The following is a 21,735-nucleotide window of genomic DNA, read 5'->3' as shown; positions in this document are numbered from 1 at the left end:
TGGTAATTTCTATCAAGATTTAAAAGATATTGTGCTTTTTATTTTATGAGTGGCTGCCATAAGGGAGGCTGAGACCTGACTTGGAACGTTTTTCCAACTTATATACCTAAACATCTCTTTTCTTCTATTTATGCACATCGAAATTATAATGTCCTAAAAAAGACACTAAATAACAAGAGTGTTGTTATGTTGATAAGTTGTTGAAACATGGGTACAAAATAAATTACAATAAATTTAGAGCTAGTAGTTCACAGCCTACAATTCTTAACCAAAACCCTCTAAACCCCCACAATTTAACTTATAGTTATTAAAGTTAAAGTTAGTAGTTGTGTTAAAGTAAATGTTGGTTCAGGTCGGCTTGATGTTGATGAAGTCTTCAGCACATCTTCATCATCTCAGAGCTCGGAAGATGAAGATGATGATCAGGAGTCCAGTGAAGAGGAGAGTGATGAAGGATCGGATGAGGTGATATTTATAAACCATGTTCGGGCAGGTCAAAGGCAAAAAAATGCCTTAAAAGCAATAATTCAAAACTAACAAAATAAGATAGTTGTAAGAAGTTAGTGTGTGGGTAAGATGCTATAGCAGATAGCAGTTAGTGGTTAGTGGTTACGTTTTACTCTTAGGTGCTGTTTGCTGTTTGTTTGGTAATATCTCATTTAAGGGCTGGAATTCACACCTTTGAAAGCAGCTATCAGCTATAAATTGACATAGAATCACCTAAATCTTCTGATTCATTTTGTTGATCTGTGATACTTAAATCATCAGGATGTTGAACCATTAATTGGAGTGAAGAGGACAATACATGATGATGTGAGGAGTGAACCTCCGAAAAAGAAGAAGAAAGATAACATAGATGAAGTGAAGATTGAAGCTGAAGTTTCCAAACCAACAAACAGGTTATTATATGATCTCTTATTTTAATAATAACATTTCAAGTTGCAATATGAAATACACGTACTATTATATAACATCATGTTATGTTACTGCTAATTGCTGCAAATCACGCAATTGTTTAAATACATTTTTCCCCATGTTTGCATATTTTAGAAAGTACATTTTCTAAATTACAAGTTTACACAGCACTCAAAAGTTTTTTTTTCGAGAATTATTGTCATTAACTCTTCTTAAATGCAGCTTGGTGATACTTATTATTTTTTATTGCTGATGTACGTATAAATGCTTTTAATGCTATTTTTTAACACCAACAAATAACTTTTTATAGATCTGATGACGTAATAAAAGCAGCATCAATGTTATCCGAGTTACAATCCGGTAAATCATTACTTCCACCATCTGCGCCTGCCAATATTGTTACATCACAAACATTAAAACACGTTCATCCGAAGAAAAGATTTCGTTTAATTTCTACTGATGCAAGTGGTCATGAGGTGGGCCTTTTTAATCCTTGGTTTTTAGAATTGGTTCAAAGTCAATCTAATGCAGTCAAGTAAAAGCTGACAATTCCTTAGCTTTAAACCCCTTAATCTTCTGTTCCTTTCCTCTAATTTTTTTTTGTAGCTTTGAACTTTGGGCTGTGGATTTTTTGGATACATTTTAAACCTTAGCATTAAAATACTTACACAATATTGCATATATAGCGCTTACATGACATTTGTATAATTTTCAATGTAAATATATAGATATCTGAAAGGCTTCGTTCCGATGATGAATTATCAGCTATGAGTGACAAAGAAAAAGCAGCTTTGGAAGTTCTCACTGATATGAAATCAACACCAGAGCGACGAATGTCAACTGTAAATAGGTATGTGTTGTCCAAATGATTTTATTTATGTCAAAAAATACCATTTTGCTTGTAAGACACGTAATGCTTAGTCAGTCAAAATTAGAAAGTTCCCCCAAATATACAATACAATCACCCACAAAGTACATCCCTTTAATGGACACAAGGTGTATGAAATTATGCAAATTTACAATGTTATTATTAGTTTGAGTTACTCCCAAAGTCCCAAGCAGGGATAAATAAGTAAATAAATGAAAGTGAATTTCATAAATTTACATATATATATATGGAGCAATTGGTTAACAGTCATGAGTATGAAACATGACCATGTGTTATAATGACTCTCGTTAAATCATATTTCTCACTCTCTTATTATAGATTGTCAAGTTCTGATTCAAGTGACCAACCCATCCTCCCAACTACACCTGGTCGTCAACACAGTGAAGTGACGAGTGTCTTCTCACCACCTCTCACCCCCGCACCATCATCAAGGTCAATATTCAGCCATGATACACACCCAAGCAGTGACATGCGAATACCTATAACACCCGGCTCTGATACAAATCTTAGTGATCGTAAAAAGTCTGACAGCAAAGAATTGGAAGCAGTTCAAGCGTTGCTCTCAATAAAAGAGTCCCAACCTCCCATCCCTCCCCTGTCTCCTCCCACTCCTGTGAGCACCAAGCATCAACCATTGAAGAAGAGAGCAGATCTTCGTTTAACTATACCTCCGGTAATATATCTTTTTATATGTTTTGTTATGAAACATGAAAACTAGCCTGACAGCTCTCAGATCATGGTTACCAGTTTGAAGTTGATCCCATTATAACAATGTGTGTCCTTGAGTAATTCACCAAAACATCATTTTTTAAAAAATACCAACAATTGTCTAAATTATCACCCGTGCAGAAAGAGTCTGAAAAAAATGAAAGTGCCACATTGAGTAATTTGACATTATGTATAAATAAGAAAAAAAATATTTTATTATTATTTCTTCAAACAGAAAAGAAGCACTTCTGTGTTGACACAAGAGGATAAAGATAGGATGACAGCATTAGCTGAGGAGCATAACTACTTTGCAACATCACCAAGAGTTAAACCAACATCAAGTCACATCCATCCATCTCTGCTTCAAATATTAGAAGAACATAACTACAGGTAAAATACAACAAGCATACCATGTAATCCAGTATGCAAGCATCTAACTTTGACTCAACTAACTTTAAACCCTATAAAGTAAGCAGCACATGGTAACTTATGGTTAGGTTTATGCTTTGATGCCTAGGATATGGGGTAACAGCACAGGTCAAAAATACAGAAGTATATTTTATTGAAATAATGTTTTTATTTCAGCTGTCCACCGAGCCAAGCACCAAAAACACCACTGAAAAAATCCCAAGGTATATTTGTAATTTAATACAAGTTTCAATATCTATTAATAATCAATTTATTGTTTAGATGAAGCACCATTCTTACATAATGATGTCATATCAACATCTGAATCTCCGGTAAGTAAAAATATTTTAAGATTTTTTGGGGGATTTGTTTTTTTATTTTTTAAAGGTCAGAATATAACGTCAAAATGTTGCTACGAAACATTAATTCACTTAAAGGACAGTTTTAAAAATCATCTTTGGTATTTCTTTAATAACCCAATTTCTTTTTTATTCTACTTTAAAGGCATCAGCAGCTGAACTTGTGAAACTGCGGCATGGTGATTCAAAGATGTACAAAAAAATTAAACAGAGGACTGACCAATTATATTATGAGGAGAAAATCAAAAGGTCACTGGTTGGTCGGTTTAGGGAACGCACACATATGGATGATATGAGGATGATGTATAATATCTGGGATAGAGGGCTGGATGTCGAAGATATGAAGGTAATTTAAACTATAGTGAAGTGGGTGTAGTTTAGTAACTTCCACATCAACAATTCTAAGCCTACATTTCCCAACTAACTACCAGCTTAGCCAGTTAAAGATTTACAATTCTATTCTACATGAATGAGGCATTAGATTGTGACAGGCCATGCAACCAAGAAAACTTCAAAGTATACCCGTTTCATATCCACAGTATTTACGTCAAGAATATGAGGATATGTTGGCCAACCCTGGTACAGGGGGGTGGGTGAATGACACACACTGGGTGCCTCACCCTGCTACATACTTCCCTGATGAAAACGATGCTCTCACCACTTCTCCTGATAAAAGGAACAAAAGGAAAAGAAGGCAGGCACGAAAAGATGATATCTCGGATATCAAACCTCATAAAACTGGATGTGCAAGATCTGAAGGTGAAAGCTTTTGCCTGTTAAGTTTTACATACAAGGTTCCTACAAACTTGAACCCTTATCATACATGGATGCTATAGTTAACCTACAATTGCTGGGCCAAACTGTTTATTGCCTAGCTTACAATCGATCTAGTACAGTCTTAGATTTTTATGTCTAATACTTTCTGTGGCAGGTTTTTACAAAGTGAACGATAACACGAAGTTGATACAACGGAAGTTAATGTACAGACAAGCTGACAACACACCGCAACCAAAAGGTCGATCAAAGTACGCAAATGAATCTGCCAGTACATCGGGTGTAGCCACCGAGAAATCCCGCGAAACGAGGCACATGATGCGACGCATTGCATCTGAATTCGGTTCTGACGCAAGCGATCTGCTTAAGTATAATCAACTTATGGTAAGTGTGCCTTCAGCGCCTTTTTTGTATACTGTACACATGAATGTATACAAGATCAGTGTTTCTCCACATACAGTTCGTTGTTACACAGTCACTCAACACCCACACTCCCTACCCCATTTACTTATAGTTATTTAAATATAGTAGGGTGGGGGAAGATGGGACACTTTTTCATTCTATTTTCTCGTCGCATTTAGTGGTAAACGAAAAAATTTCAAAGAATTATGAAACCGTATCCTCACGACTCCCATAGACCGTTGTTAAATGTTTAAAACACGATCAGGATATTTGATTATTTTGTGTTAAAGGTGTCCCATCTTCCCCCACCCTACTGTATAAATATGTGCTATATTATTTACCGAATTGAAACAATTCAAGGTTTATTTCTACGGGTTGCTGAATGCAATTTTAGGGATTTGTTCAGGTTTTTGAGGGTAGTGGTCATATGAAAATCTCATTTATATACCTTTCCTCTTTTTTTAAAGTATCGAAAGAAGAGCGTTAAGTTTAAGCGAAGTCATATTCATGGTTGGGGTCTTTTTGCCGAGGAAACTATTGGAGCTGACGAAATGGTCATTGAATATGTTGGCCAACTTGTTCGTTCCCTCATTGCTGATAGAAGAGAGGTTGATTATACACGACGTGGTATTGGAAGCTCGTATTTATTCCGCATTGATTCTGACCACATAATTGATGCGACGAAATGCGGGAATTTTGCCAGATTTATGAACCATTCATGCAACGTAAGTTACGGCATAATACTAAACTAAAAACCAGACATTGATATGTTTTTTTCCACAGCCAAGTTGTTATGCTAAAGTAATAGCCGTGGACGGGGCAAAGAAGATTGTCATATACTCCAAAGATACAATCAAACCAACCGATGAAATAACTTACGATTATAAGTTCCCGATAGAAGACGTTAAAATTCCTTGTTTCTGTGGCGCACCTAACTGTCGGGGGACGCTTAATTAAATAGCCCCTACCTCTAAATATTTCTACGAACCTACGGGAGTTTCGAATTAACTATTTCCACCTAAAAAAAGTTACTCTGTTATAAGAGCAGTATATAGCCTATTTTAGGAATTAATCTGTCTCTTTTTCATCTATATTGCCCGAAAGTCAATAGTTTGTTACAATTTTTTACGCTCTGTGGTTGCCGAGTTAAGTTTCCACCCCTGCATTTTATTATGTCGTTGCTCACTGCTACATTTTGATATTTTTTGCGAGTTTTGTTGAGCGCTGTAGTAAAACAGGAAGTTTATAAAAAAAAATAGAATGAAAATCGTGTCAAAATTTAGTTATGAAGGAATAAAAGTTAGTATGTTTGCTTTTAAATAACAACCAGTAAGGTATGCGTGACATGCTCTCCAGTAAATTCAGGTTGGTGTGCCTCCGTATCAGAACGAGGCTTCTGTTTTTGTCATAGCTGCAATTGGTCTGGAAAGAACATTATCGCCTGTTTATTTTTTATTACAAGGCAGTCCACTGGTTTAATAATTACGTCATTGTAACGCAAAGTGTTCATATATATAGAAGCAAGGTCGTGTCGCGCCTTCATTATTCTAACAAAGACGAAGTGACCCGGAGAACAGCAGGCGCGTGTCCTATTTTTGCTGGACACAAAGGCGTTCTTAGTATCCTAACATGTCATTCAAATTTAAAATTACGTCCGACAAGAATAAGTAACGTTTTAGGTTATGAGACGTGGCGTTATTGAGCTGAAACTTAAATAAGTAGAAAGAAAAAAGCTCCACGAAATTAGTTTGGCATCCTTGTCTGTATAAAGTTAGGAGAAGTATACTGTATATTATGCAGCATGTAGCAAATACAAATATTAGCTGTACGTAAGTTCGGTTTATGCGAAGAAATTCGCGTAGTAATTTGCTACCTACTCGTACGTCAGAAAAGAGCGAAAGAAGAAAGACAATATAAATAAATAAACAAAGGCACAGAACGCCGAATGTAAGTTGGGATAAAAGCGCCGAACGCGTGCTTTCTCTGGGATAAGCCTTGGGCAAAAATGTGTCGCCCAGTCTCTCTCTCATCGCTGGAGAGAGAACGCACAGCGCGTAGTTGAACTGTCAGCGAAGGAATAGTGATTACAAATTTCAGCAAGATTTAGTAGTCAGCGTACAGTTTAAGTTACCTTACACGTCGCTAGCGAATTAGCCCAGCTTCAAGACAGTTGATTTACAACCGCTGAAACGCCTATTATAGAATATTAAGCCAATATTGACCCAAATGACCTGGAGAGTTTCCCTGGCTGTACATATCTGATTAGCTGTCGTCACTTGTCTACAGCTTTCTTTGAAGCAGACATATCGTCGGTTAGAGCTCAGGTTTAAACGATCTGTAATTTCATAATGGGTTCACTTACCACAGATGTATGTTAGCTAACTGATAGTTTATGAATGTTTCAATACTTGGAGTTACATGTGGACATTCTCGAAATAGTTCACTGAATGAAAGTGACACCCAGGATTAAGTTTTGCGGCATTTGTAGAAGCCAATTGCCGTCAATATTCTGATTTTTACCGATGAAAAGACTGAGATGAATAATTCCTACACACCGAAAGCCTGGATTATTTTCTGCTTGGCAATCATTACCATTGGTAAGTTAAACATGTTCATGCCACTGGATTTTAATACGTTCCATATGGTTAAGCCTTAACATTAAAGCTTCTGCGTGCAGTATATTGTGACTAATAGAACTTATTATTAGACTACAAGACTTCCACGCCATTCCATAGAGACTCCGCATTATATCTTAAGTTTACCGTTTAGACACACTCAAGTACACAGGGTCGTGAAAGCACCAAGTTTATGCTTCAATGAACCTTTATCCAAGCGTAACAGTCACGCTGTTTTCTATTTGTTTGTGGTTCAAAGGTATTTTAACAAACATTTTCGACTTAGTATGTTTAGTCAACTTTTTACACGAAAGTATGGCCAGCACTTTTGAGGTTTTGAAGTATATATATAATGTATATCACGTGATAATGTTTTTAAATGTTGGTCCGTTTTAAGTCAAAATTATTCTTAAAACGCATGAGTAAATAATTACTTCGCAACCAAAACTTCGTAAACAACTTGTGTGCGATTGAAAGTTGAACCGGGAAGTCGCTTTCTGAATTAATTACCATGTAGTAATATCGGAAGCACGGTCGAGGTTTTGTCCAATTTAAAGACAGGATGCGAATTGCTTCTTCAAATAAAATTTTCAATCCCGCTGGTTTCATATCCTGGTGTTTATTTGCGCGGCACACTACTGCGTCTAATTGCTTATCACGCTGAAATATTCATCATATGCTGGGCGTTCTTTCGTTGTTAATAACCTCTTTTGTAATTCATATAATTAATCCACTATGCTATAATAATTATAGCATTTACGTTTTATATTATAAATAGAAGGACGTAGTAACAGATGTCATTCGCAAAATTGGGGTAACCACTAAATAATACTATACGGAGTAGTTCGAGTATCAAAAATAGGAATAAATCATTGCCTAATAATATAGGTATCGAATTTATAGCCCATGAGTTTAATATGTTTAATATTGCGCATTCCAACATTGTACTTGTGAAGTTAAGGTTATTATGTTACAACATCCAACATGGAATGTTTAGTGAAACGTGAAAGTTAATCCTTTCGGTTTCCTTTGATCAAACCTTGTTTACCAAGCACATGTAAACTTATGTGGTCGCACGTGCTGGTCGCCCGGGGCTGCTTGTTAGTTTTCTAATCTTTCAGTTGTCACCGATTCTGCTTGTCGCATAAGATGTTCTTGTGCTAATATTTGTAAACACAACATCTTTCGAGTGTGTCTGTTTTATGTTAGTGGCGACAAGCGAGAAGTGTCGTATTTTATTTGAAGTGTTGTAACTGGGTTGGATAGTTGGTTGGTATTCACATGTATTACTCATTTGTCTGTACAAACTCATGTTAATGCAGAACATTCAGTAACAACTAGCAAACAAGGTTGAAGCTAAGTAAGCTATCTCTGGCTAGACGCTGTCATTCATTTTAACCACCGAACGCGACTTACATTTACCGTTCATGTATGAATTACCATTGCTCACGTATTGTCCACCATCTACTCGTTATAATCCTATTCAATATTCTATCTAGTAAAGTCAAGAACACTCCAACAAGAACATAGCCAATTGAAATTTACAGATGAGCCCGTCTTTATATTAAAACATTAATTACGTCAAGCATATTTATGCGATGCTACGTACTGACTATTATGTATATTCACTCATACAGAAAACATTGTATAAATATTCGTGTAAAAAGAAACTGATTAGTTTTCTGTTTAATATATTGTTATCAGCGTATTATGCACATTAAAATACTCAAGCTTGTATTTGTGTAAAATCCAGAAAAATACGAGGTTCTTATATAAATTGTTAAACTAGCGTGCAAGAAATGACTAGTTGTAAGACTACACCTTTCGTGCAAAGTATTACCTGCTTGTGCTACACAGTCGGCGGTATCTTTGGAATTTTACGAATCGAAATATTTTCGCCAAATAAGCGCATAAAGGTTATGTCATCGTTGCTTGAAAGTTCAGTGTTCTAACGTGTAACTATTAATTTATTTTATTAACGTTATAACAAAGGGAAGCTGTAAGACATATGTCTGGTTTTCGGAGTACACAAAAAAAATCGAATATATTGGTTCATTATCTCGACCTCGTTTTTTCTAGTTGTGCCGGTGCGGAATCCTTTGTGTGCTGGCTACTTGACTACTTGATCTATCATACTAATTAATTGTGTACCTTCTCTCTGATGATGATTAACTTACACAAACGTCTCTCATTGTTTTGATATTAACTATGTTAAAAAGTAGATAAGTCCTTTGGGTAAACATCGCTACTGATAATCGCTGTACCAGATCGCCAGTTGCGCCAAGTTTTTTGTGTATTTATGATATGGATTGGTTACGAATAGCAGCGACCAAGAGACTGACGAATATGTTTAAAGCTGAAGATACTATCGCTTGAACACGGGTCACGTTTTTAAATTATCATTCCAATTTAGGTTAGCATTTTACCCATTCTCAATTTAAAAATGTCCAGATAGACATGTAAACACATTGTGATGTTGTCGTTTCTCATGCTTGCATCATTTTCGCTTGATGGGACGTCACTTTTCGTAGGTTAATTCCGCTTACATTTATAAAGCATTAATCCCTAACTTGATTTAATGTAATGCTTTGTTTCAGTGTGTGTTACATCAATGCCAGAGTGCAAATGCAAACGAAAACAGTTTGCATGCTCTGTTAGTAACAAATGTACGTGCATACCAGTAGCTTGGAAATGTGATGGAGACACCGACTGTGGAGATGCGAGTGATGAAATGGACTGTGGTGAGTTACTCCCTGTTTTTATTGGTGTTTCATTTAAGATCTTATAATTTTCGTTGAGTCTGTATCATATCTTCACTGTAACAGGGTATTATCGGTTTACAAATAAGTGCGAACAATAGTTTTTTCGTTTTATTTATTGCAAATCGGAAAGTAAAGATACTTTTTGAACTTTGTACCACCAATCGTAAAAAAAACGTTCACCTTTTAAAAGTGTAAATTAAAATTCGGTAATCAAATCTCGACCGATGTGCTAAACGGGAACTGCGGACAAAGGGAGTCAGCCACAAGGTAATGAAAGTCAAACAGTTCAACTAATTGTAAATTGCATTTAGGGTTTTGATATATAAGCCGAAGCTTACGTTACTTACGGCACGCTCAACAATCCTCAAGAAAGTTGAATTCTCGCTTTTTGACGAAGTCGCTAAAAGCGTGGAATCGGATACCGCTGAGTTGGTTTCAGCACCGCTGTTTCTCAGTAATATTGGCTTGCGTGCGAATGTATTTACTCTCCGCTTGACAGCCCACGACCAAACCTACAGACGCGATCATTAAGACCTAGTTTTGTGGTGTAAAAACTTTGAACTAAGGTCATTTTTAAAAAGGACTCGTTTTTCTTCGCTAAAAATCGTCACTTACGAGCGTGAAATAATATTCCGGATTTCCGGTTGGGAGTTACAAGTTTCATTTTGCTTTTTTGACATTGAGATGCAAGATATCTCTGATAAACCTGGTACCTACGCACTTTACCACCGACTCTTATCATAATCGCTTGAGGAATTTTGATCTATATTGACATTCATGGATCGTTACCAGCCCAACAGGAGGGCGGAAGGCTTCCAACATAAACTAACTATGGCAGCTTTCCAGCACATAAACAGATCGATTTCGCTTGTACAGTTAAGATTGAAATAACTTTTACTGCAGTATTTGTAAAAGACTTATTTGGCAGGACTGCTGTAGTTGTATTTAAAGGAGTGAATTTCCCCACTATAAAGTAGAGTAGTAGACCATCATTCTACTACTCCTTCCCCCACAGTGTTCTACGAATCATTGGTTTTAAAACACAGAGTATTACAGCGTTTCTATAACACAATGGTATTACACCATGGGTATTTGAAAATAGAGTATTTTGTCACGTTAAACCTATATGTGTGCGACAATAGCACGGGTGCGTCGTGTTTCTAATCCCGCATTCGTACTAGAGGAAATGACTGTCTTGAATTTCAAACAATTGCACGAAAACGTTCCGAAGATTCTGTGGTTTACTCGACCAAGCTATATACCTGTAATTTAGGCGTGCCGTGGATCGGCCTCTTATATCTCTTTACGAGGATTAGGCTGGCATGGTTTCCCGATGCTCTAGCACTGGTTATTAAATACTTGGTTCTTGCAGTAATACCCACATGTCGACCCTCTTCGTTTCAATGCGACAATGGAAAATGCATCATGGCAGAATGGAAATGCGATGGTGAAAACGACTGTGGTGACGATAGTGACGAAGTTTCGTGCCGTAAGTACAAATTATCGCATGTAGCTGTATTTGTTATATAGTGACCAAAGAGATCTAATTGCATGTTAGATGCTTTTAAATAATTTTCCTCGTATTTAATTGGGTCAAAATGTAAAAATGAATGTTACAATATTTAAAAAAAATCATAAACAAAAAACTCTGGTTTGGAGCAAAGTTTCGTAAAATTTTTGGATTTTGACTACACGGTTTTTGCCGATGTATTACTACAAGGCACTACTGCAGGGGTCTAATTAAATTTTTAGTTAAAAAGGATGAGTCGATTGCGACCACTAGTTTAAAGTTTAAGGTATGTGTGTTTTGGTGCGGAAACCAACAGTACAAAGAAAAGAACAACAAGAAAACTATTGAATGGAAAATATGAATAGGGATATGTGCCCAAAGATAAAACACGGGGCGAAAGATTGCTTCATATTTTCGGATTATATTACGAAGTGGCTCACACTATCCCCTTAAATGCGACAATTACATGACATTCTCCTATTGTAATTTACGCTCAAAAATTGTCGCGTGCGATTTTTGACAGCGTTAAAGTGTGTTGATTATTTTTATGACTTGATTGGGTCATTGTTCTATTTATGTCATAACAATGTTGATTCTGCTGTCATAGCGATCCAGCCATGCGACGAATCGACGGAGAAGACGTGTGGATCTGGCGATTGTGTGCCGAAAAGATGGTGGTGTGACGGTGATGAAGATTGTTCTGATGGAAGTGATGAAACTGATTGTAGTAAGCATAATTATCCATTCATGTTTTACGTAATGCTTTAGATTTTCAAACCTTGCATTTCAATTCGAGAGACCGGTGTTTGGTGTCCAGTGCTCTCAAGGTGGCCGCAATCTAGGACGTTTTGAAGTGGATGCAAACAAACAAAGGCTTGAACAGGCACTAGCGCGTCCAAATACCCGCGACACGGTATCATATGATACGCTTACTGTAGTAAACGCACCTGTTGGATAAATAATCCATCACCTGTTGCCTTACTTCTTATAGATAGATATTCTCCGCTGTGAAAAAATGTTTTTATCACAAACTAAGAAGTTTAAATGATTTATATTTAAATTTGATACAAATAAGCAAAACAATTTAACATTGAATGTGCTATATATGCTGACAAATGTTTTAATGTCGTCGATTGTACCTTATGATGCGTTGCCCAAAAACACCCAACATATTTTCTATTGTTAACGAATTCGTTTCATCGCAGATCGTCGAACTTGTGGTGGTACAGAATACGCATGCACAAGTGGAGAGTGTGTGAGTTCAGCATTTAATTGCGATGGTGATTTTGATTGTCGGGATGGCTCGGATGAAGAATGTGGTGCGTATTATTGTATTGCTTATTATTTAAGTTAAACACTCATAACAGCTCTTCGCGGAACGTTAGATAAAAATACGTTTCTAAGAGAGCCGTTCATGCCGTAAGCACCTAAATCCAATATTTCCTAATCGTGATTTTAGCAGTTGAAAATGATCTTTTAGAATCGCTTTGCTATAATGGTACAACTCTGTAAATATTATTTGTTTACTACCAAATGGAACGAGAAAAGAGAATGTAAACATGTCCTATTCTACCCCACCCTGGTATATATACATAGTAGGCTGGGGTGAGACGGAGGTACCTTTAGCTCATAATATCCGAATGTCCTGATCATGTTTTAAACAATTAACAACGGTCTATAGGAGTCGCGAAAATACGTTTTTTTTTTAATATTGTTCTTTTTTGACTACCAAATAGAACAAAAATATAGAAAATATGACCTATCTTTCTCCACCCTACTATAATACACCTGGCAGCTACAGTTGTATGTTATGTGAAGTATATTAGCTAAAGCAATGTTACATTTAGCAGAAGAACCAGCAGACCCGGACGTTATCCCAAGCAATTCAAACTTTACCGCATGTAAGGACGAGGAGTTTTCGTGCGCAGGCAGCGACTCTGAAGTCGGCCACGGTCAACTTGACTTTTGCATTCCATTCGAATATGTATGCGACCAAGAGCTTGACTGTGATAACGGAATTGATGAACGAAATTGCAGTAAGTTAACGTTTAGTTTTAGTAAGTAAACGTTTAGTATCTAACCTAACGGACATTCTGTAAAACATTTTACTTCTGTATTTAAAATCTTTGTAATCCTCTTATTTTACAAACAATTTGGTAGTATTAGGCAAGTATTTGGGAAGTTAAGGCGAATATGACTCCATTCTAGGCTGTATGGGGACTCTTTGCATTCACATCCCATCGTGCGTGTTACGCCGTGCAGTTGAGGCCACTTTGATCAGGCGTAACTATGCTGGTGTAGAATGACGTTCCTTGCATTCCTACTCGCAGTTCTACTTGGTCGGATATTGGTTCGAACCATTAGACCGTAATCACTTGAACGTTGTTTTCTTGGCCGCCTATTTCGTGACGTAGAAAGACGTACAGTTTGTTCACAATGCGGTAAACGTATCGCAATAAATATTGGCAGAGATTCACATGTTTGCTTTCTAAGCAAAATGAAAATATAATTCCGTAAAGAGAATCATAAGAAAATTTTCTGTTGTTTTTTTTACATTTGTGTTCCAATTCTTTAAGATTTTGTTTGTCTTCACGTTTTGCGTGCGAAAGACTCTTTAACTTTCAGTTTTGTCACGCGTTGCTTGATGGCGACTAACCGGTTAAAAGCATTTTCGCAATCATCGTTGCGTAGCTTTGTTTACGAGGTTTCGTCTACTTTAACGTCCCTCGGCCCTGACAATTTGTTTAATTCAATGATTCGTGCGAAATATTCTCTGTTGTGCTTCAATTATTAAAGATTTAACATATTTCGTATTTCATGGCTTCTTAGCTAAATATGCTTACCACACTTTTAGAACTTATGTTTTCCATTTCTTATACATTTGTAGAAAACCGCGCCGAAAAGAATCGGCTATTAAACGGTGGATGTTTTGCCGTTTCTACACACACTTCAGAAATCATGTTGTGTACTTTTAATATTATACTAAGTGTTCCCATGCTTTGTAACAGGTCACCCATGTACCGATGAACAATATAGATGTGGTAATGGCCAATGTATTGGCTTGCATAATCACTGTGACGGCCAAGACGACTGTGGAGACGGGACGGATGAAATCAACTGTCGTGAGTGGTTCAATATGATATATGTTTTCTTGATCAATGCTTGCTATACGTCGCAAAAGGGTTTTCCGTCGATTTAGTTTTTTAACCAGCTTAAAATTTTTAAATGTGCCAGCTTAAAATGTGCGACTTTAAGTTAAGGATAAACTGTTGCAAAGTTTGGTAGTTTTTGAATGAACCAAGAAGTTCATTTATTTATGTTATTTAACCTTCGACAGCTGAATATGAGGAATGTATTTATGGAGAGTTTAAATGTAAAAGCGGGATGTGCATAAGTGAAGCGTGGAGGTGTGATGGAGATAGCGACTGCAATGATGGATCTGATGAACAGAATTGTCGTAAGTTTTTTTTTCTCAAGGCTAACCTTTTTGTCACTTTATCGGAATTTTCCCATTATTAATTCTCTTTTTATGTGTCCCCATTTAATGATAAACGAAATAGTATATACTATAAGTATTATCCCGAGGTATTCTCACGACTCACCGACTTATTCCAATTGCTATTATTAAGATAACGCTCAAAACACTTAATAAATCATTATTTTATTTTGTTTTTAAAATGTACATTTAGGCCATTTTACATTTTAAATTTGAGAATTTCATATCCGTGTATATGTGATTATCTTATTGAAAACATTTACAAAGTCTATAAATTCAGATGAAGAACCACTAGGTTGCAACGACGATCAGTTCGAATGTTTCACCAGCAAACGATGCATTCGTATAAGTTGGAGATGCGATGGCGAACATGACTGTTCGGATCAAAGTGACGAAATAGAATGTGGTAAGTTGCATCGTTCCTCATACTGGTTCCCTTATCTAACCAATTTGTTTATTCTCGCGCGCCGGAGCAGCGTTAAGGTGGTTGTACACAGGTTTGCATACGACTTCGCATGCCAGATACTGTGTATAGCCACCTTAAACGTATATATATATGTGTGTGTGTTACACGAATGTTTCTGAATTTAGTTTTTCATATACCACGTTCCGCTGACGAAATGCCGCTAACGTTATTTCTGATTGTTTTATTTAATACGGAGTGTTTATTGCGGAGAAACCTTTCGCTCATGTGTATTCTTTAGGTCCCGATAACAACAAAATCACAAATATAAGTAACATATGTTAAAACAAATGTCAGTTATTTTATTGTTGCAGCGGGTATAGTTAATGCTGTTTTGGTGGTTTTTAATCATTAACATCTAACAATGTGACCACCACGCAGATACTTGTGGGAGTGGAAAACACAGATGCAACAATGGACAATGTATTGGAATGCACAAAGTATGTGATGGAGTTGTCGACTGCCTCGACTCCTCTGATGAAAGTCCAAGGAGAGCATGCAGTAGGTTTAATAACAACTTATTCTTCATTTGCTATATTATACTTTGGAATGTTTTAGATGGTTCGAACATGCTACCGACCAATTTTACTTCATGCGCTGATAATAATGGAGGATGCGAACACACTTGTAGAGAATCTTTATCAGGAAGGGCTCAATGTATTTGTCGGAAAGGATTTGAACTGTCACCCGATCTTTCTAGTTGCATTGGTAAATATATTTTATATAAGTAGATTTTGGATCAGAGTCTATTTTGCTTTCAAATTAGTTAAGAACTTTTTTGTTGGGTTAAACGGTCACATCATTTGTACAGTTGGTTTTGTTTACTTTTTCATCTTTAACGCCGCCGTTTTAACGTTAATTCATGACTTTCGTTTTTGTGTAGTATTCTGGCTTTAGTTGATTGACCTCAGATACAAATTATACATTGTATGTTTTAGACTCAAAGCTTGTTTTTTTAGATTTAAATGAATGTAACGAAGAGGCATCGTGTAGTCAGGTTTGCAACAATACGATCGGGAGTTTTGTATGTTCTTGTTTGCATGGATACATTCTACGGCCTGATAGCAGAACTTGCAAGGCAAGTGGTCCTGAGCCAGCTCTCTTGTTTACCAACCGCATCGATATTCGAAAAATACTTCCCGATCGCTCCGAGTTTCGATCCATTTTACGAGACCTGGAGAATGCCATTGGTTTAGGTGAGTTTCATGTAAATTGTAAAGCGTGTGGTTCTGTGATATTTCTACTTGCTCATTATGGTTACTTTTATTATTTCATAATATGATTAAAGTGTACAGGTAACTTTAAACCGCCGTCAGCCTTGCGATCGCAACTAACATACATCATTAGGCCATTAGTAAATGTCATGTTGAATGGAAAATACAAATTAACGTTTTAAAATCGTGTTTTCGCCGTCCTAAATAAGTGACATACCATACGTTAACTTGATCTTTCTTCGGGTCAAGATAGTACCACCTTGGCTTGCTTTACCTGGAGATAGCTTGCCATGACCCTGTGTAGAAAGGTTACTAGGTTGTTCACACTCCAAGGCACAAGTGAAACAGCCGCGTTCACAGTTTGACCACCTAGTTCCGTTTCAGGGTTTCCACAACGAAAATTACACAGTACTGTTGTTAATGGCATTTTAATATCGTTTGCTTGTAACAAAGCTTATCTATTGACCTAATTTGTTAGTTTTGTTTTATAGCATATATTTGTTGTTTACAATTTTAACTAAACAAAATTAAAAGAATAAAATGTTTTTTTTTGTAAATTAAACATTTGTGATCTATTTTAAATGCTTTGAACTCGACTTGAAAATAATAGCAACCAGGGAAACTGTATTTAAACCAAACTATTACAGTATTGACATTATATCCTGGGTGGGCTAATTTCTTTAGAATTGTAAAGTTTATTTCTGTATAGCCAGCAGAATATTTTGAATTGGGAAAAGCTCATTACATATTGTATTTCCGTGGTGGTCGACACGGCGTCGTTTTGTGAAAGCCACATTCGCTATAATGAGGCGTGAGACATAACAAATACAGCTCCTGGGAATCAATGCCCGTTGTTTGTTTAATAATAAACTGAAAAAGGTTAAAACATATCTTGCTTGATGGACTGGGAGTGTTTCTGTTTTCCTTGTATGTATTTACCCTTGAGTGCAAGATTTCAAATGAAAAATTACTTTTGTGCGATTGAGGTTTAGACTTTAAGAGTGTGTGAGTTCGCCTTGGTTCCACTCAATTTCCGACGCATTATTTGCTGTAAAAACAACGTTCCTGCGGTAGACTGTTTATCACCCGACGACACAGTTCAGCTGTTACTTTGGCTCAAATAACTTCCACGTATAGTCATTATGGATAATGTACAACTAGAAGATGCTAATTACTTTAGACGATTTTCCCAATGACAGAAAACACACACGATTTATTACATTGTCCAATAATAACACCGGTTTTAACTCATCAATTAAAGTTAACTTTTTAATTTCCAGATTATCACATCGATAAAGGCTTGATGTTCTGGACCGACGTCACACTAGATCGTATTATGAGGTCATACGTAAACGGGAGTGACGTGCAAGAAGTGGTTTCATCTGGTCTGGAAAGCCCGGGTTGGTATTGTTAATATTTATTTACTTGTTAGCAAATCAAAATATATAATTATTGTGTTGATTTGGCTTTTAGTGATGTATAGCGAAATTAAGTTCGTGTTTTAATGTTTACAAACCTGAGCCACTTGGTAAATCGGTAATATCTGCACCAAACACCCATATGGTCAACTATTCAAAAAAACGTCTTGCTCAATTTGCGGCTTCGTTGCCAAGATCGGTTCCGATAAGAAAAATTATCAACACTTAATCCAGTATCGACCTCCGGCACACAATTCAGCCGACCTTCGCCTCGTATTTTACCGCGACAATGATTCGATTGTGTCGGTCTCCCGTTGCCAGGATAAGATCAAGCAATTATAGTTATTTGAACCAATATATGAGCACATCAAACTTGTAGAGCTGTTTATTAGTATTTGTACGTTACTTATTGTTAAGTTTGCGTTGCAAGTATATTTTAGTGTTTTTATTATGTTGAACTTACTGATAAAACTATTCGCATATTTTGCCTGTATAAGTATATACTTGTGTTTTATCCTTCCTTTCAAAGTTAATTCCACTCTCTTCTTATTTTAAACTAATATTGTTTTGGTTTTGTAACCAAAAAGGTAAATATTTAATGTTTTTTTTAACTTATGCATTGCTTTCAAGGTGGTGTGGCAGTCGACTGGATCCACAATCTTTTATATTGGACTGATTCCGGTACTTCAAGATTGGAGGTTTCATTATTGGATGGATCTCTTCGTAAAGTGCTTGTTTGGGAAAGACTGGAGAAGCCAAGAGCTCTTGCCCTTCACCCATTGCATAGGTAAACTGCTTTCCATTCAATACGATCTAGAATTGCATTCCCGTTCTGTTGTTTTTTGTTTCTTACCCAAACTTTTCGTTTACAGTTTAATGTTCTGGACGGATTGGGGTGATACGCCTCGTTTGGAAAGCGCTGCTATGGATGGTAGTCAACGTCACACAGTTGCCTCACGGAACTTACATTGGCCAAATGGTCTTGCTATTGATTACACGAGGAATCACATATATTGGGCTGATGCCAAATACCATATTATCGAAAAAGCGAACTTGGACGGTGGAGACCGGCGCGCTGTTATAAGCAGAGGTGAGTGATAGATGAGATTATGTTTTAACGATGTGTTTCATTTCTAAAGTAAATAGAATTTAAATCAACATTCTATATTTTTTGATAACCGAAAGTGAATTTGTGATTTGACTCTGTACCGTTTTTTAACATTCCATGAACGTCAAGTCTTCTCTTGATTCTAAACAGAAGTATTTCTTTACTTTCACATCCTCACAATGTGTATGAATGTGCTTGGTAGATTGCTTCCCTATTTCCACCCCAACTTAGCAGGTCACCAACTTATTTCAAATATAACAGGCTTGCTGCACCCATTTGGAGTTACTATTTTTGAAGACAAATTATATTGGACCGATTGGCAAACAAAAAGTGTGAACAGCGCCAATAAATTTACGGGCAGAGGAGTAAAAACGATTCGAAGTCGTCTTCACTTCCCCATGGACATCCAAACATACCACCCACTACGTCAACCGAATGGTGAGCACATTGTTATGTGTCTAGTCATAAAGGTAACATTGCCTAGAGCTACAACGAACACTACTTGTCAAAGTTATTCCTGCTAAAGCTGGATTGAATTTATATAATCTGTTTCAGGCCACAATCGTTGTGAACAAGCACACTGTAGCCACCTGTGTCTTCCACGACCTGATGGCATTACATGTGCTTGCCCCACCGGGTTCCGACGCGTCAACATCACTCACTGCGCTGAAGATATCAACCATTTCTTGGTTTTTACCAGAAAGACCGACATTCGGTATATTTAGCGGCTACTTTGGTTTAGCTTTGTTTCTATTTTTCGTACATTAAACCATATGTTAAGACTTTGTTTGGCTTTTCAGTCGCATCTCATTCGACGGCGTTGAAAGAGCGGACACAGTACTCCCAGTTAAAAACCTTAAAAACGCTGTCGCACTTGACTGGCACAGCGACCACCCCGGCCACATTTACTGGTCTGACGTCAGCAAGGATACTATCAGCAGGGCGGAATGGGATGGAAGCCAGGAAAAGGTTTGTGTTAATTACGTCACACTTCGCTCGCGTATATTGTAAACTAGTTTAAAGCATAGGACAGCCTTCATTTATGTTTTTAGTTACGAAGTTCAAATATAAACGAATACACACACGCATGATAACGACATAACGACAGTCGTTCACGCATATTTTTTGTTAAAATATAACACAACTAATCGGTTAAAAAGCTTGGTTAAAACACCAAGCACACAAAGGACTTGCGTTAAATTTTAACAAATTTACAAAACGGCTTAGGTGATCGTCAGTAGCAGTTTGGACTCACCAGCCGGTCTCGCAATTGACTGGATCACCAACAAAATATACTGGACAGAAGCCGGTATAAACCGGATTGAAGTCGCATTGCTGGACGGTTCGATGCGATGCGTTTTAATTTGGACAGGCCTTGATAGGCCAAGAGCCATCGTGGTTCATCCCAAAACGGGGTAAATTCATTTCTTAAGAAAAGTAAAGTTTATGAAATTATTTTTCAATTAAAATGTTGTTAAATTTTAGCCATATGATATGGTCCGATTGGGGAGCCGAACCCAAAATCGAACGAGCTGGTATGGACGGTACCAACCGGACTACGCTGGTTTCAACTGGTCTAACGTGGCCCAATGGCGTGGCTATTGATTACACATCTGATATGTAAGTATATCTTAACTATGTACGATAAAATATAAATAAAATTGGGTATTTAGGATCTATTGGACCGATGCTGGGGCTAAAACCATCGAAACTTGTGACTTACATGGTGCCCAACGACGAGTTTTGGTCAATGATGATTTACCTCACCCGTTCGGTATCACACTGGATGCCACACGAATATATTGGACTGATTGGCAATCGAAATGTATCAGTAGCGCCGATAAAGTCACTGGTCAGTATATAGCAGAGGTTGGAAAATTATCTTTTTAATTGCTGCTCCAATTTGTTACACAGTACGGCGAAATGGACAAATGGACATTTTAATTCATTTTAAATTAAAAATTCCAATATGTATGTTAACTACTGTGGCGATTAAAATTTATGAAACGCCGTTGGTCTACAGGAGGCGATAGAACAGTTTTGCGAGAAAATCTTGAATATTTGATGGATATTCGATTCTATCACAAGTCAAGACCCATGACCCCAAATCCCTGCTCTGTCCGAAACGGAGGTTGTACACATCTGTGTCTGTTGTCACCAAATATTGGCGAAGGAAGTCACAACATATTATCCACCCCCTATCGCTGCGCTTGCCCAACTGGACTTACTTTAAGTCCCGACCGCCACAAATGCAATACGGAAATGAACAAGTAAGCAAATTTCTCGTTACCTAAATGTATATGACGTCCTTAAACATAATGTTTTACCAGGTTTTTGGCGATCGCGCGACGAACCGACATTCGTGTCATTTCATTAGATGTTCAGTATTCAGCTGATGTAAAACTTCCAATCAAGTCTTATTTAGCAAACGTTGTGGACGTGGCTGTCGAACCACGTGACGGTAATTTAAATTACAGTTTATTTTAGGCAGCCTTTGTAACATTATGGTGCCTTACCGCGTTGGTAAAAAACGCTAGTCTCGTAACTAATATATAATAGGTTCGAAGCTCAATGTCGCTATATACAATGTCGCTGTATGTGTCCNTGGGCAAGACACTTAACGACAATTGCTTCAACCCAGTGGCACTAATGGGTTGTCCAAATTATCAGCCATACATAAAATGAAAATCCCAA

General features: G+C 37.0%; 2 protein-coding genes across 4 annotated transcripts in view; both read left to right on the top strand.

The window, feature by feature from the left end:
* Window positions 1-5,722, top strand: part of LOC101243241 (histone-lysine N-methyltransferase SETD1B-A) — a 21,802-nt gene extending 16,080 nt beyond the window's left edge. For both annotated transcript variants that reach the window (XM_026834339.1, XM_026834338.1), the window contains exons 15-27: window positions 353-465; window positions 769-899; window positions 1,226-1,391; window positions 1,644-1,765; window positions 2,123-2,477; window positions 2,748-2,902; window positions 3,098-3,144; window positions 3,203-3,252; window positions 3,425-3,625; window positions 3,819-4,038; window positions 4,211-4,437; window positions 4,923-5,180; window positions 5,239-5,722. In XM_026834339.1, coding sequence (XP_026690140.1) covers window positions 353-465; window positions 769-899; window positions 1,226-1,391; window positions 1,644-1,765; window positions 2,123-2,477; window positions 2,748-2,902; window positions 3,098-3,144; window positions 3,203-3,252; window positions 3,425-3,625; window positions 3,819-4,038; window positions 4,211-4,437; window positions 4,923-5,180; window positions 5,239-5,412 — 2,219 coding nt within the window. In that variant the 3' untranslated portion in view covers window positions 5,413-5,722. The remainder of the gene's footprint in view (window positions 1-352; window positions 466-768; window positions 900-1,225; window positions 1,392-1,643; window positions 1,766-2,122; window positions 2,478-2,747; window positions 2,903-3,097; window positions 3,145-3,202; window positions 3,253-3,424; window positions 3,626-3,818; window positions 4,039-4,210; window positions 4,438-4,922; window positions 5,181-5,238) is intronic.
* A 1,080-nt stretch (window positions 5,723-6,802) lies between these two features.
* LOC100184434 (low-density lipoprotein receptor-related protein 4) overlaps window positions 6,803-21,735 on the top strand; it is a 20,649-nt gene continuing 5,716 nt past the window's right edge. Inside the window, exons 1-23 of one of the 2 annotated variants that reach the window (XM_018811460.2) lie at window positions 6,803-7,052; window positions 9,668-9,811; window positions 11,205-11,321; window positions 11,950-12,069; window positions 12,548-12,661; window positions 13,193-13,378; window positions 14,351-14,464; window positions 14,680-14,799; window positions 15,119-15,244; window positions 15,683-15,802; window positions 15,860-16,009; window positions 16,261-16,497; window positions 17,796-17,915; window positions 18,564-18,720; window positions 18,806-19,023; window positions 19,303-19,479; window positions 19,597-19,756; window positions 19,842-20,010; window positions 20,269-20,456; window positions 20,527-20,661; window positions 20,715-20,893; window positions 21,065-21,311; window positions 21,372-21,502. In XM_018811460.2, coding sequence (XP_018667005.1) covers window positions 6,992-7,052; window positions 9,668-9,811; window positions 11,205-11,321; window positions 11,950-12,069; window positions 12,548-12,661; window positions 13,193-13,378; window positions 14,351-14,464; window positions 14,680-14,799; window positions 15,119-15,244; window positions 15,683-15,802; window positions 15,860-16,009; window positions 16,261-16,497; window positions 17,796-17,915; window positions 18,564-18,720; window positions 18,806-19,023; window positions 19,303-19,479; window positions 19,597-19,756; window positions 19,842-20,010; window positions 20,269-20,456; window positions 20,527-20,661; window positions 20,715-20,893; window positions 21,065-21,311; window positions 21,372-21,502 — 3,490 coding nt within the window. In that variant the 5' untranslated portion in view covers window positions 6,803-6,991. Of the gene's footprint in view, window positions 7,053-9,667; window positions 9,812-11,204; window positions 11,322-11,949; window positions 12,070-12,547; window positions 12,662-13,189; window positions 13,379-14,350; window positions 14,465-14,679; window positions 14,800-15,118; window positions 15,245-15,682; window positions 15,803-15,859; window positions 16,010-16,260; window positions 16,498-17,795; window positions 17,916-18,563; window positions 18,721-18,805; window positions 19,024-19,302; window positions 19,480-19,596; window positions 19,757-19,841; window positions 20,011-20,268; window positions 20,457-20,526; window positions 20,662-20,714; window positions 20,894-21,064; window positions 21,312-21,371; window positions 21,503-21,735 lie in introns of both variants that reach the window. The other variant, XM_018811459.2, reaches the window with a different exon arrangement.

The sequence above is a fragment of the Ciona intestinalis genome, chromosome 4 (genome assembly GCF_000224145.3).
Source record: "Ciona intestinalis chromosome 4, KH, whole genome shotgun sequence".
Taxonomy (NCBI): Eukaryota; Metazoa; Chordata; class Ascidiacea; order Phlebobranchia; family Cionidae; genus Ciona; species Ciona intestinalis.
Note: the sequence above shows the minus strand (reverse complement) of the source record. Positions and strands in the feature narration are given on the sequence as shown.